General features: G+C 41.6%; 1 protein-coding gene across 1 annotated transcript in view; it reads right to left on the bottom strand.

The window, feature by feature from the left end:
- The window catches only part of LOC102794715 (furin-like protease kpc-1), a 201978-nt gene that overhangs the window by 156985 nt on the left and 31714 nt on the right, over positions 1 to 13279 (bottom strand). Inside the window, exon 4 of the mRNA XM_035909559.2 lies at positions 12732 to 12813. Coding sequence (XP_035765452.2) covers positions 12732 to 12813 — 82 coding nt within the window. The remainder of the gene's footprint in view (positions 1 to 12731; positions 12814 to 13279) is intronic.

Below are 13279 nucleotides of genomic sequence, written 5' to 3' on the forward strand. Positions count from 1 at the left end.
AATTTTAATTTTCTTGCACGACTCTCTCCAGTGTAGCACTGCTATGAAACAAGTAATAATTACAGTTGCTTTACCTTAATAGACTCTGATTAGGAAATGTGTTTTACCGCATGTAAAACACAAATTTAAAATCTGCCTCTGGACACATGACCCAGTATGCAGAGCGTTGTCAGTAACGCTAACATATAACAGTAGAGAACCACAAGTATAGTATTGTTAGAGAGATTCTCCCAAGTCTTTCTGTTAAAAAATACTTTTTTTCATATAAAGTAATGTGAATGTAGTTGAATACCACAATTAAAGACAATTAACAATACGCTAATGTATATTTTTACTGAATAATACAGTCTTGTTTTTGCTGGATCTTTGGGAGACGAATGTGTCCCATTCTCGTTGTTCAACAGTCCTGGGTCTCCTTTGTCATATTTATCATTTCATTGTGCATCAAATGTGTTCAACTGATGAAAGATCTGGACTGCAGACAGGCCAATTCAGTACCCGGACTCTTCTAATATGAAGCCATACAATAGATGCATGATTTAGTTGAGCATTTCTGGTTGAAATATATGCGGCATTCCATAAAAAGATGTTTGTATGGGACTCTATGTCACTTATCTGTATATATATTTCAGTGCTGATGCTCCCTTTCCAGATGTGCAAGCTGCCTTTTCCATAGGCAATAAAGTACCCCCATGCCACCAGAGATGCTGGCTTTTCAACTGAGAACTGACAACAAGCCAGATGGTCCAATTCCTCTTAAGTCCTGAGGATGTGGCATCTATGCTTTCCAAAAAGAATTCCATACTTCGATTTGTCTGACATAACAGTTTTTATTTTATTTTAAATAAGCTTTGGTCCAGAGACGACAGCAGTGTTTCTGGATTATGTTCAAGTATGACTTCTTCTCAGCATGATAAAGCTTTAAACTGCACTTGTGGATGGCACAACAAACTCTGTTCATAGACAGTTATTTCTGGAAGTATTCGTGAGCTCATGCAGGGTTTTTTCATGTCAGTCATGCCTGTTTTTAAATGTAGTGTTGCCTGAGGACCAGAACAACACAGACATTCATTACTGATTTTCAGAAATGGGGTTGTACATTTATTAAACATTAATAAAATACGAAATTTTAATTCATCATGACTAATCTTGATCACTTTGCTTTACTGTTTAACTTCAAGTAAAGACATGTGTTTAAGTAAATATGCAAGGACAGTATAGGACAAATACATGAATGTAAATCAAATTAAAGAAATGTTAAAAAATAATTTTTACATACATTCTCTGGGATTTTAGATCACGTTAGGAAGTAAAATGATTAAACTGTGTAAAATAAAACTGCTCAAGGTTGCCTTGTCCCTTGCAGATGGTGTGGTATGATTCTCTGATTTTATTGTTAATATTATATACTGTAAATAATGAGATATTCAAAGTCTTAGCAATTTTACATTGAGTAACATTATTTTGAAGTTGTTTCACAATTTCTAGACACATTTGTTTTGCAGACTGAAGAACCTCTTCCCATCTTTACCTCTGAGAAACGCTGCCTCTCTAAGATGGTCTTTTTATATAGCTATATTTATATAGCTAGCAATCACCCACTGATGCTCTTATGGCAGTTTTTCAGCTCAGGTCAGTATCTATTCATCTTCAGGGATGATATGGTTGAGTACAAATTCACTGAATTCAGAGTATATGAGGACATGTGTTCATATAGTCTGAATTCAGAGCGTTATAACACTAAAATAGCGGTATACTGGAAGCCAAACAGCTGACAGCATTATAGTGCCAAGCTTTTAAATGACACAGTACTGGATTTAACATAGACTACATATTTTATATATATACTACTGCCATCAAATCCAGCCGCCCACATAACGGTGTAACTTTACAGTATGAATACTAATTAAATAGAATATTATCCCCCAAAATATTTTCTCCACCATCTATGCTCAGATCTATGTGGACTGAAGAGGTTGTACACCGGTTGTGTATACTTATAAAAGACAAATATGAACCTCTTCTTCAGCGCACGATGCAGCTGGAACATGACCAGAGGACCCTGATATTCTTTAATGTTTAAATTTTCATTATACAGTCATTTGAAAAAATAATTACATCCCACTGAAACGGCAGGCTTTTTGGACGTATTTGGACAAGCGAACATTTGATCCACTTTGAAACGGTGCCCACAGATAAGGAGATAATCAAAAGAAAAATATCAAAAGATGCAATTTTCTTCTGTGAAAAGAGTATGCCCACCCTTCGCTTCAGAAGCTAGTATGTCGACCTTTTAGCAGAAAAATAAAATAAAATCTTGTAGGCGTTTTGCTCAATTACCCACCAATCTTTGACAGCGGCTTGCTAAAAAATTTTGACCCTTCTTCCATGCAAAATTCCTTCAGTTGCGAGATGTTTGAGTGCTTTCTTACATGTACTGCCAGTTTCAAATCCCACAACATTTCCATGGGATTTTTCCTGGGGTTTTTTTTTTTCAATAAAAATTTTTTTTATTTTATTTCTAACAATGTCTTGGTGGAATTGCTTGTTTAGGATAATCCTGCTGAGAGGTCCACTTCCAGTTCACCTTTCACAAATAACCATATATTATCTTTCAGCTCTTTGATATGATGCTGAATTCATGGCTGAATCACTGACCCCAAGTTGTGCAAGAAAACCACACCAAAGCATGACATTTCCACACAGTTCATATGAGTTTCTTCTCCTCAAAAGCCACCTTTGGTCTGATCCAAACATGTCAACTTTTGTTGTGGCCAAACAACTACTTTTGATTTGTCTGTCCAGTGGACATTATTCCAAAAGCCCTGGTCTTTACCTTTACAGTCACTGGCAAACTGTGCTGTGCACTATTAAACATTGTGAGGCCAAATTAGTATAATCTCTTTCTGACAATACAAATATACATTTTCCCAACAATATTTGCCAGTTATGGGCAGACTTCTTTTAGCAGGGTAGCTCCTGTGATGAATCTGCTGGGGTAGCCGGTCCCAAAAAATTCAAATTGGCAGTCATTTGAATCTTTCTCAGTTATAGATGAAGTTCTACTTTTTCTGCTTCTTCTGGCTGCTCCCTTGAGTGGTTGTCACAGCAGATAATCTTTCTCCACCTCACCCTATCGCTAGCGTCCTCCAATGTCACACCAGCCCCCACATGTCCTGCTTCACTACATCCTTCCTGAAAACACGTACAGACCATCTCAACTTTGCCGCTCTAACTTTATCTCTAAAATGCTCGACCTGAGGTGTCTTTCTGATGTACTCATCTTAATCTTGTTACTCCTAACAAAAACCTTGGTATCTTCAGATCTGCCACCTCCACCTCGGCCTCCTGCCTATTCGTCAAAGCAGGTCTCTGCAATTTCTCTTCAGATCTTGATGGTTCACCACACTTTGATAACAATTGGAACACCAGACGCTGGATGTGAGAGGTTGAAATAACACATGTTCCACCTGTCTCTCCCCAAGGAGGCTCTAATCATTGGCACCTAATCAGGAACACCTGATTCTAACATTATCAGTCTGACAGTGTTGGTAATATTGGGATACACTTCCTCTCTTTCATGCTTCTGATTTGTTCTTATTGATTTATTTCTTAATAAATATTTGACAGTGGCTCCATAACGTAGTGGCTTACACATTTGCCTAATTAGCGAAAGATTCCAAGTTTGTTTCTGTGAAGGGACACAAATCCCTTTGGGGTTTTGTCAGGAAGGGAATGTTGTGTAGAAATCTCCTTTACTGACAAATCTGTTGTCAGTAAAGGAGCAGTTGAATATAGCTATATTTTATAATGACATCTAATATGTAACAACACAACTTCTTATATTTTAGTCTTCAAATGATTTGTGTTTGCTTGTCCAAATATGTCAAACAGGTTATCTGCAGGTTAAATATATCACGTGTAGTAAGGTCCATATTTTTGAGACATTTTGCTTCTGGACACCAATACAGTGGATTTAAATCAAACACTCAAGATGTGACTGTAGCTTTAATTGCACAGGTTTATAAGGAACTGTATTAAATGTTTAAGAATTACACACATTTTTGCATGTAGAGCCAGTAGAGACTCAAAGGTTATTGGACAAGTAACTGATACATGTTTCATGATTAGGCCTGTTCCCTTCTTATTCCATGGCAACTTAAGCTGACAAAAGATCTGAAGTTGATTCCAGTAGTTCGATGTCCATTTCGTAACTGTTCACTAGAACTCTCAATATGAAGTTATGAAGAAAAGTCAGTGCAAGTTAAGGGAGCCATCCTGAGACTGGAATATCAAAATAAACCTCTCAGAGAGATAGCAAAACTTATGGAGTAGCTAAAAGAACAATTTGGTAAACATTCTTCATAAAAAGAAGAAAGAAAAAAAACCCGACCGACTCAGCAATACCAAAAGGTCTGAAAGACAACTAAAGTGTAAAATAAGTGAGATATTCCATGATTAAGATAAACACCTTCACAACACCCAACCAAGTCAAGAACACTGTCAAGGAGGCAGCAGTATCATTGTTCAAGTCTACAATCAAGATATACCTTAATGAATGGTAATACAGAGAATTTACAACAAAGTGCAAACCACTGGTTACACTCAAGAACATAAAGGCCAGATTAGACTTTGTCAGAAAACCTCTAATAAACTGTTCTGACAGATAGGCTTGAGGAAGAGAAACCAAGATTAACTTGTGTCAGAATGATGGGAAGAGGAAAGTATAGAGGAGAGAAACAGTTTTGTGATCCAAAGCATACCACACCATCTGTCAAACATGCCCATACCATATATATGGTTACTGGTTAACTCAAGGCTTTCTTTCTGTCTTTCTTTCTTTTCTGACCATCTTTTACATTTTTCCACTATGAATTGTTAACAAAGGAAACCCTGATTACTTTCCTAGTTTCAAATGCTGTATAGAAAATGTATTGTACCAAATCATAAATTCAGTTTACTATTACCATTTGTATTCTGTGCTTGAATAGAGTTTAGGATGCCATAATGAGGCTTTTCCACCCTGCCAAGTAACAAGCATGTTACTTGGCAGGGTGGAATGCTCGTATTTGAGATATTTAATACTGGCACACTTTAATGAACATTGGCAGCTCGAATTCAAAAATACTTGCAAAAACATTGTACTTGAAAAGTTCACATCGGCCAAAGAGTGCATTCTCTTTCTTTATTTCTTTATTCTTTATGTACATAAACACACAGCTGCGATGTTGATCCACCGTATCACGGCTTTTTTTTATCTCCGTTGTACATTTTCTGTCATTTGTCAGGGCGGAAGCTAAGCGGATGGTAATACACAAGAAGAGACAAGAAAGACTGAGAGCACTGCAGCAGGACGTGAGCCAGCACATTCTTCTGCAAACACAGCCACCAATTCCCATCTCACACACACACACACACACACAAGCTCGTTTTAATATCTTAGTGAGGACATATCATTGACATAATGCTTTCACTAGCCGCTTACCCAAACCCTAACCATCAAAAGTGAATTCCTAACCCCCAGCCTAAACCTAAACCTAACCTAATTGTAACCCTAACACTAAAACCACATTTTGAGCCTCAAAAATGCCTTCAATCTTTTGAGAATGAGCATTTTGTCCCCATAAGTGACCACTGGTCCCCACTAGTATAGTAGCATGCCAGTTTTCTGTCCTCACAAAGATGTCTAAACATGCACACACACACACATACACACACACACACAGTCATCAGTGGTTTACTGTTGTAAAGCTTACAGTGATCTATTCAAACACAGTAAAACACCTGCAAAAGACACATAGATATTTAATATACCTATAATCAAAAGTACTACTAAACTGTACTACTAAAAATGTTTGTAATTCTGTCTCCCTCTCTCTCTCCCCAATTCACATACATATATACTGGAATTACTAAAATGTGTAATATATATATATATATATATATATATATATATATATATATATATATATATATATATATATATATATATATAGGCAGGGCATACATGGGACGCCATATCCAAATGGACAGCATAGTATACAGAAACATCTGTGCCGAATACGGCCTGGAAGTCCCGAGGTCAAAATGGGAGACGCCCCCAAGGGTGGAGGAGAATGACCAAGCTAAGATCCTGTGGGACTTCCTTTTTTTTTTTTTTTTTTTTTTTTTTTTTTTACCTGTCCCGTTTGGCTCTTTTGCCATCAGAATTATTGTCTAAAGGCGAAGAAAGATGCCCAACGGATTTTCTTTACCAAATTGACCATCCCAGCTTTGCCGTAATGGTCCATTTGATTCACCTTTTATTCTTTATTTTATTTTCACTTGCTGAATACGGGACAGACTTGACTGGGGGAAAGAAAAGGGACAAAGAAAGAGGGAAAGAAAAACAGTTGAGAAGAGGGACGGGGGAGAAGGGCAAAAAACAAAAACCAACAGAATAAGCAGAAAAAAAAAATACATATATCGATCACCTGGATCACCTGTTGAGAAAGAAAAAAGAAAACAAGCAGAAGAAAACGAGAGTAATAGAATAAACAACATCACAATGATATATGGGAATATGACAGTAAATACTAAATATTAAACATTATTGTGCAGCACGTAAGATCGACAGCACAGTGTGCTTTGAGGTAGGAGCCAAAAAGAGTGTAGTTTGTGTGTGTGATCACCCGTGTGTACACCTGTGAGCATGGACGCGCTTGTTTTCTTAAAAGGTTCCTTCATGTAATGATCTGCTAGAGGGTGTGGGGGGCCACTGCCCTGTCCTCCAGGGCATGAAGCAGGTATGGAGGAGATCAAAACTCCAGACATCCAGAGGCCCCCAGAACACAAGAGACCAAGGAAGACCAACAGAGGGGCAGCCGTGCCACTGTCCCAGAAAGAGCTGAGGAGAGTCCCAGATGAGGGGTCACTCAGCAGCCACAGAGCAGAAGCCAGGGGGGGTTGCAGTGACGTGCCCGTGAGCTCCGCCGGCAGCCAGCTGTGCCTGAGTGACCGAGCCCCAGGCCGAGAGGCCGGGGGCACCCCACCTCCGAAGTGGCCCAAGCGAGCCCCAGGCTCCAGGCCCCGATAAGCAGCCGCCAAGGAGTGAGCCGGTGTGTACCTGGACGCCCATCCCCGGACACAAAGAACCACCAACGCACCGATGTCTGAGGGAGTCCGCCCCCGGCAGGGGAAGTGGTGGGGGGAGATAGGCCTCCAAACCTTGGAGGGCCTGAGATGTCCTCAGAGAGGTGGCGTCTGATACCCAACCTGACATATATACACAGACATACAGGCACACACAGATACAAACATCCATTCCCACCCTCATGCTCTCATATGCACTTACTCCACACTCAACCAACCTGGAGACAGACATAAAGAGACGCTGTACACACAATCACACTCCCCAAGCTCTACGAACCGGGTCTAGGTACCCTTGCCCCTGGAGGGGGGAACTGCACCCAGACCCAGGTTGTGTTACCCTTTTCCCTGCGGTGGGGAGAAGCAGACTGCCCCGACTCGGCAGCAGCAGGGAGGCCCCACATTCCGGACCCCAGTCGGACGGCCAACTCCTCCTCCTAGCCCCCCTGCTCCAGCAGGCCGCAGAGAATGAGGGTGAGAGAAGACTCCTAACCTCCCTCCACCCGCTCATTGTAGTGTTGATGTATGTGTGTTCTAAGGTGCATTTAAAACCCAGGAGGGCATGGAGCTACCTGCCAGAGAGCAGCAGGTAAGCGCATAGTCCCTCCTGCTAGCCCTCAATGTCTACGTGTATTTAAAATTGAGAGGTGGGCAACGACGCCAGGGGTGAGGTGTACACCCTGATGGTAATTGGGATTCCGTGTAGCGTGCCCACCCCCAAGATCCTATATGTATGTGTAATGAGAGTGTGAGAAATGTGAATGTCTAAGTTGTGGGATAAAATTGAGGCAGAGGCAGCCAGAAGGGGACAGAGGGGGGGTTACCTCCTCTGCACCCTGGTGACACACCCCTACTCCAAGGCCCTGCATGTGTGGGTGGTTGTGGTGGAGCGGGAAGAGGGAGGCAGCTGGAGATGGGGAGGGAAGGAAGGGAGGGGCAAGTGACCCCTCCCTAGGGCCAGCTCCCCCGCTGACCCCAGTAGGCACCCCCATACTCCGCGACCCGCCAGGGAAGGGGGGCCCAGGCCCATCCGAACCGGGGCCCAGTGCAGCGGCGCCGCCCGGCCCGGCCCCACAGAGCCCGGGGCAGTCCACCCAACCCCACCACAGAGAAAACTGCACCCACCCCATCATCCACTCATCTTCCAGACTACATAAGACAATAGACACCCAGGCTGAGATCTTCCTCCACCTCTCCTGTATCTCCCCCTCTTGCAGAGAGAGTTCCTGAGAGAGGAAAGCTCCTGCAAGATGTGACAACCCCCCCCACCCCACCAGTTGAAGAGCCCCCCAGGTGGCTCGACGCACCGGCGGCACCCTGCGCCAGGGCTGGGCCCCCATACACCCACCCGCCCACAACCCCGGCAACACACCAACCAGGACCCAGGCCCCCGAGGCCCGGCCAGGGCCCCAGGCCAGAGCCGGAGCACCCCCAGAACCTCACGCCCATCCCGGACCCACCCAGGGGCAGCCAGGCTACCAGGTCAGTAACCCCCGTCCATCAGCACAGACCCTCCCCTAGCCCTGCTGCACGTAGCCACGAGGAAACCGTCACCTAAGAGCCAACAGAGCCCCTAATTGGCCATGACCGCTACCCCGGGTTGAGCCCCCCCAAGGAAGATGCTCCCGGGGAACCCCCTGACGCCCTGAGCCTGACCCTACCCCCACACCAATCACAACAGTGAAGGCGAGACCAAAATATGACCCCCCACCCCCACTAGGTGATGGAGCTGGTCAGAGGAGCCCAGAGCGATTGATCTGATGTGGTGGCAGAGGCTGTATCAAGACTAATGTAATCTAATAGATAATTTCTATATTGGTTAGAATTAAGATTGTTTTTATTTTTCCAGTTCATGAGGACTGTTTTCTTGGCTATGCATAGGGCAGTGAAAACCATATGGGCTATATTCTTTTCTGAAGTGACATTATCTAAGCTGCCCAACAAACACACTAAGGGGGAAGTTGGAATGTTACATTTCAGACACTTTGATAAGTCTTCACATATCTCGCGCCAAAACTTCTGAACTGGTGGACAGAACCAAAGAGCGTGGATATAATTGTCCGGTGAATTGGTTTGGCAGTGTGAGCAGTTGTTGGTAGATGCAAAGCCCATCTTGAACATCCGATGACCTGTATAGAGCACTCTATGTAGTATTTTGTATTGAATTAATTGAAGACTGGGATTTCTGATTAGATGAAAGGTTTTTAAGCAAATCTGAGACCAGAAGTTTTGGTCTAAGTTAACTGATAAATCCGCTTCCCATTTTGCAATAGGAAGTGATATTGATTCATCTGTTTTAGAAAGCATTCTGTATATTTTGGATAGTAATTTGCGGGTTTTAAGAGTAAGAAATTGAACCACACTTGGTGGTGTTTGTAGTTCAACTTGACCCGGTTTAAATTTCTTTTTTATTATGGATTTAATTTGTTGATATTCTAAAAATCTTTTCTTGTTGATCCCATATTGTGTAACTAGTCTGTCAAATGAAATAAATTCTGTTCCTTCTAGTATATGTTCTACATATTTGATTCCTTTACCATTCCAATCTGAAAAGTTTATCATATTATTGTTTTGTAATATGTCAGGGTTGTTCCAGATAGGTGTACGTTTGCATGGGATTAATGAAGACTCTGTCAACTTCAGAAACTCTGTGGGACTTCCAGATACAGCCGGACAAAATGGTGGTGGCTAACCAACCGGACATAGTGATGGTAGACAAACAGAAGGAGACGCCGTAGTGATTGATGTAGCAGTTCCCAATGACAGCAACATCAGGAAGAAGGAACACGGGAAGCTTGAGAAATACCAAGGGCTCAGAGAAGAGCTTGAGAAAATGTGGAGGGTGAAGGTAACAGTGGTAATCGGAGCACTAGGTGCAGTGACTCCCAAACTAGGCAAGTGGCTCCAGCAGATCCCAAGAACAACATCGGAGATCTGTCCACAAGAGCGCAGTCCTAAGAAGAGCTAAGATACTGCGCAGGACCCTCAAACTCCCAGGCCTCTGGTAGAGGACCCGAGCCAGCATGTGGCCATTTTACACCATTAAATATTTATTATCCTTATTTTTGTTTCTGTTGTTTTTATGCCTGAGCTTTGAAACTAGTTGTGGGTTCTTGTTTTTGTGCTTTTTTTGGGTTTTCTTTTTCTTATAACAGATGTTTCCTGCTTGGTTTCTTTATGTTGCTATTATCAGGTTTTAGTTTCGGAATCTAGTTCCTGTTTGTGGTTTTGTTTATATGTAATTCCTTGAGTTTCAATCTCTGTGTTAAGTGTTCCCGTTTAATTTTGGTCATCTTTTGTGTTTTGTGTTTAATTTAACTTCTGTTGTCTCATCAGCTCTGATTGTAGCTGTGTTGCCTTTGGTTTTCACTCTACCCTGAGTGGTTGTATTTAACCCCTCTGTTTGCATCTATTCTTTGTTGTGCTGTATTGTTGTTGTCCCTGTGTGCTGTCTGCCAGCTGATGGATTTTGTTGACTTTTTGGACTTTGCTATCAGCCTAAATAAAGGTTTGCTTTTTGTTTACATCCATCTACATGTACAGCCTGCTTTTGGGTCATCACTTCTGCAAAACATGACAATAGATAATTAAACTTAAAAACTGTGGCTCAGTAAAGTATCAGCGCAATAATGTTTTCTTTTGGCATGTCTTTTTCTGTCTTCTTTCTCATTTTGCTAAACATTAGACTCAATCATTCGATTGCTGCATTTCACTTCAGTGCGGCATACTCATTTTTTACGTACTCTCTGAAGACCTGTAACTGAGAAAACCTTCTTAGTATGAAGGTAAAATTTGGCAGACTTTCATGAATTTATTGCACCCAACTTAGCTGATTCAGAGAGACTCAGGCACTCACTCATGTTTCGTGGAATAATAAGCATGTATTTTGAAAAAATTTAATACATACTACTTTATCCACTCGGACTTTATTTTTGTAATATCTGCACAAATCCAGCATTGTATTTTCAAGCCAGAATCCTGCAAACACACACAAAATTGTTTTTTTTGCTAAATACAAATGCTGCAGCTGTTAAATTACCTAACATATTGCATTAGCTACTTTTCCCATTACCCATTTTTACAGGTAAAAATGTCTCAAAAGACAATGAAGAAGTTCAAAAAAGGAATAAATAAACATGTAAAGGCTTAATGCCACTTTTACCACATTTTCAGCTGATATCCATCCACTGATGTCTGCAGACTGAACATTACCTTGGGCCAGATAACCCACTATGATTGGTCTCACTAGCTTAGGCTACATTAGTTTTGCCTCATAACAAGGAAACAAAGCCAGGACTCTCATTCCTTCTTGTCTTCTTTCTCTTCTCACCCTCTGGGTTTGTGTGCATATGAGCATTAAAACAGAAGCTGCACCTATGCTGCACCTATGCAGCTTCTGTTTTAGCCAATGAAAATCCAGGTTAAAGCTCAATCATGCAAAAAAAGAAATCATATATGAACATGGTCCAGAAACCATTATCTCTGGGCCAGAAAACTGTCCTGTGGTCAGACAAATCAAAATCTGAAATTCTTTTTGTAAAACACGAACACTGCATCCTCTGGACTAAAGAGGAAAGGGAGCATCTGTTTTGTTATCAGCGCTCAGTTTAAAAGCCTTCATCTCTGATGGTATGGGGGTACATCAGTGCCTATGGAATTGGCAGCTTGCACATCTGGAAAGCCTGGATCAGTGCAGGCTATGCATTCCCAACCAGATGACATCTTTTTTTGTCGAAGGCCTTGCATATTTAAGCAAAAAAACAAAACAACCCCCCCCCCCCTCACACACACACACACATAGTGCATCTATTACAACAGCATGGCTGCATAGTACAAAAACTGAGCGTTGAACTGACCCGCCTGCAGTTGAGATCTTTAAGCAACTGAGAACATTTAGAGCATCATGAAATGAAAAATATGCCAAAGGAGAGCCAGGACTGCTGAGCAGGGAGAACCTGATACCAGACAAGAATGGAACAACAAGAGGGGATGCTAATGTTAAACGTGGCCCTGTCCCAATTTTATTGAGATGTGTCACTGCTCAGCAAATTCAAAATGACATATGAATGATTTATATTTTTCTTAAAATGCTACATTCTTTCAATTAAAACAATATGTTGTATTTTGAATGAAAAATTGGTGTATGAGAGCTGCAAGTCATTGCATTCTAGTGTATTTATTTATATTTCACACCATGTGCCAACTTTTCTGAAATTGAGCCTGAGCCAACTGGCTATTGAAAGCCAAACTAAGAAATACTTTAACTGCAGTTGTTTATTTATGTTTTACGGCCTTTTTATAGTTTTATTTGAAAGGGTACTGCGAAGAACGACAGGAAAGCAGAGGGGGAGAGAGAGGGGAGAAGCAAAGAGCCATGGGTTGAATTCAAACCCGGGCCGGCCGCTCTCAGCCATGGTCGCCTGCTCATCCCAGCGAGCTAAACCAGTGCCCGCCTTCAGTTGTTTATTTAGTAATGGGTATTTCATAGCAGAGGAACTTGAACCAAAGTTTTCTGTGAAAATCACAGAAATTCAGCAAAAACTAATAACTCAGCACAGTAAAAAACAAAGCATCAGTCAGGGAACAGTATTAGTCAAACTTGCCATTGGTAGTGCCATGGTCCAGTCTTGTCACAGGAACTCGTTTGTCTCTGTAATGGCAATGCTGTCTCTGCACCCAGTGAACCTGGAAAGCACACAACGAAAAGAATCAGAGCTCACCTGTAAACTGGAACTATTAGTTTGTAATCTTCTCACTGATAAATGAAGGTAACTCTGAGTATTTTCACGTCTGTGTTCTCCACTTTTCTTATACAGGCATTTCAATTTATTTCACTCTTAGTGGGTGTATTGCGGGGGAATCTGAAGCAGTAAATGTCAAGTTTGAAGTGGTTTGAATATTTGAGCTAGTTCAACTTCTTTTTTGGCAAATTTCCTGCCTCTGGGAAACACTGCAGTGAAACACACAAATAACGTACCTGCAAACACCTCAATGTGTATCTACATGTCGCCAACTGTTTGTTCACAGGAAATCATTGGAAGTCCAGACATTTGGAATAAAATGATACAGAAGAAGATGCTGTGACCTGATTTAAACTCCATGAATGGAAGCAACCCATCACATATTAGGCTGTAAGGCATATTTTAAATGG

Source organism: Neolamprologus brichardi, chromosome 11, assembly GCF_056152115.1.
Source record: "Neolamprologus brichardi isolate AB-2024 chromosome 11, ASM5615211v1, whole genome shotgun sequence".
Classification (NCBI taxonomy): Eukaryota; Metazoa; Chordata; class Actinopteri; order Cichliformes; family Cichlidae; genus Neolamprologus; species Neolamprologus brichardi.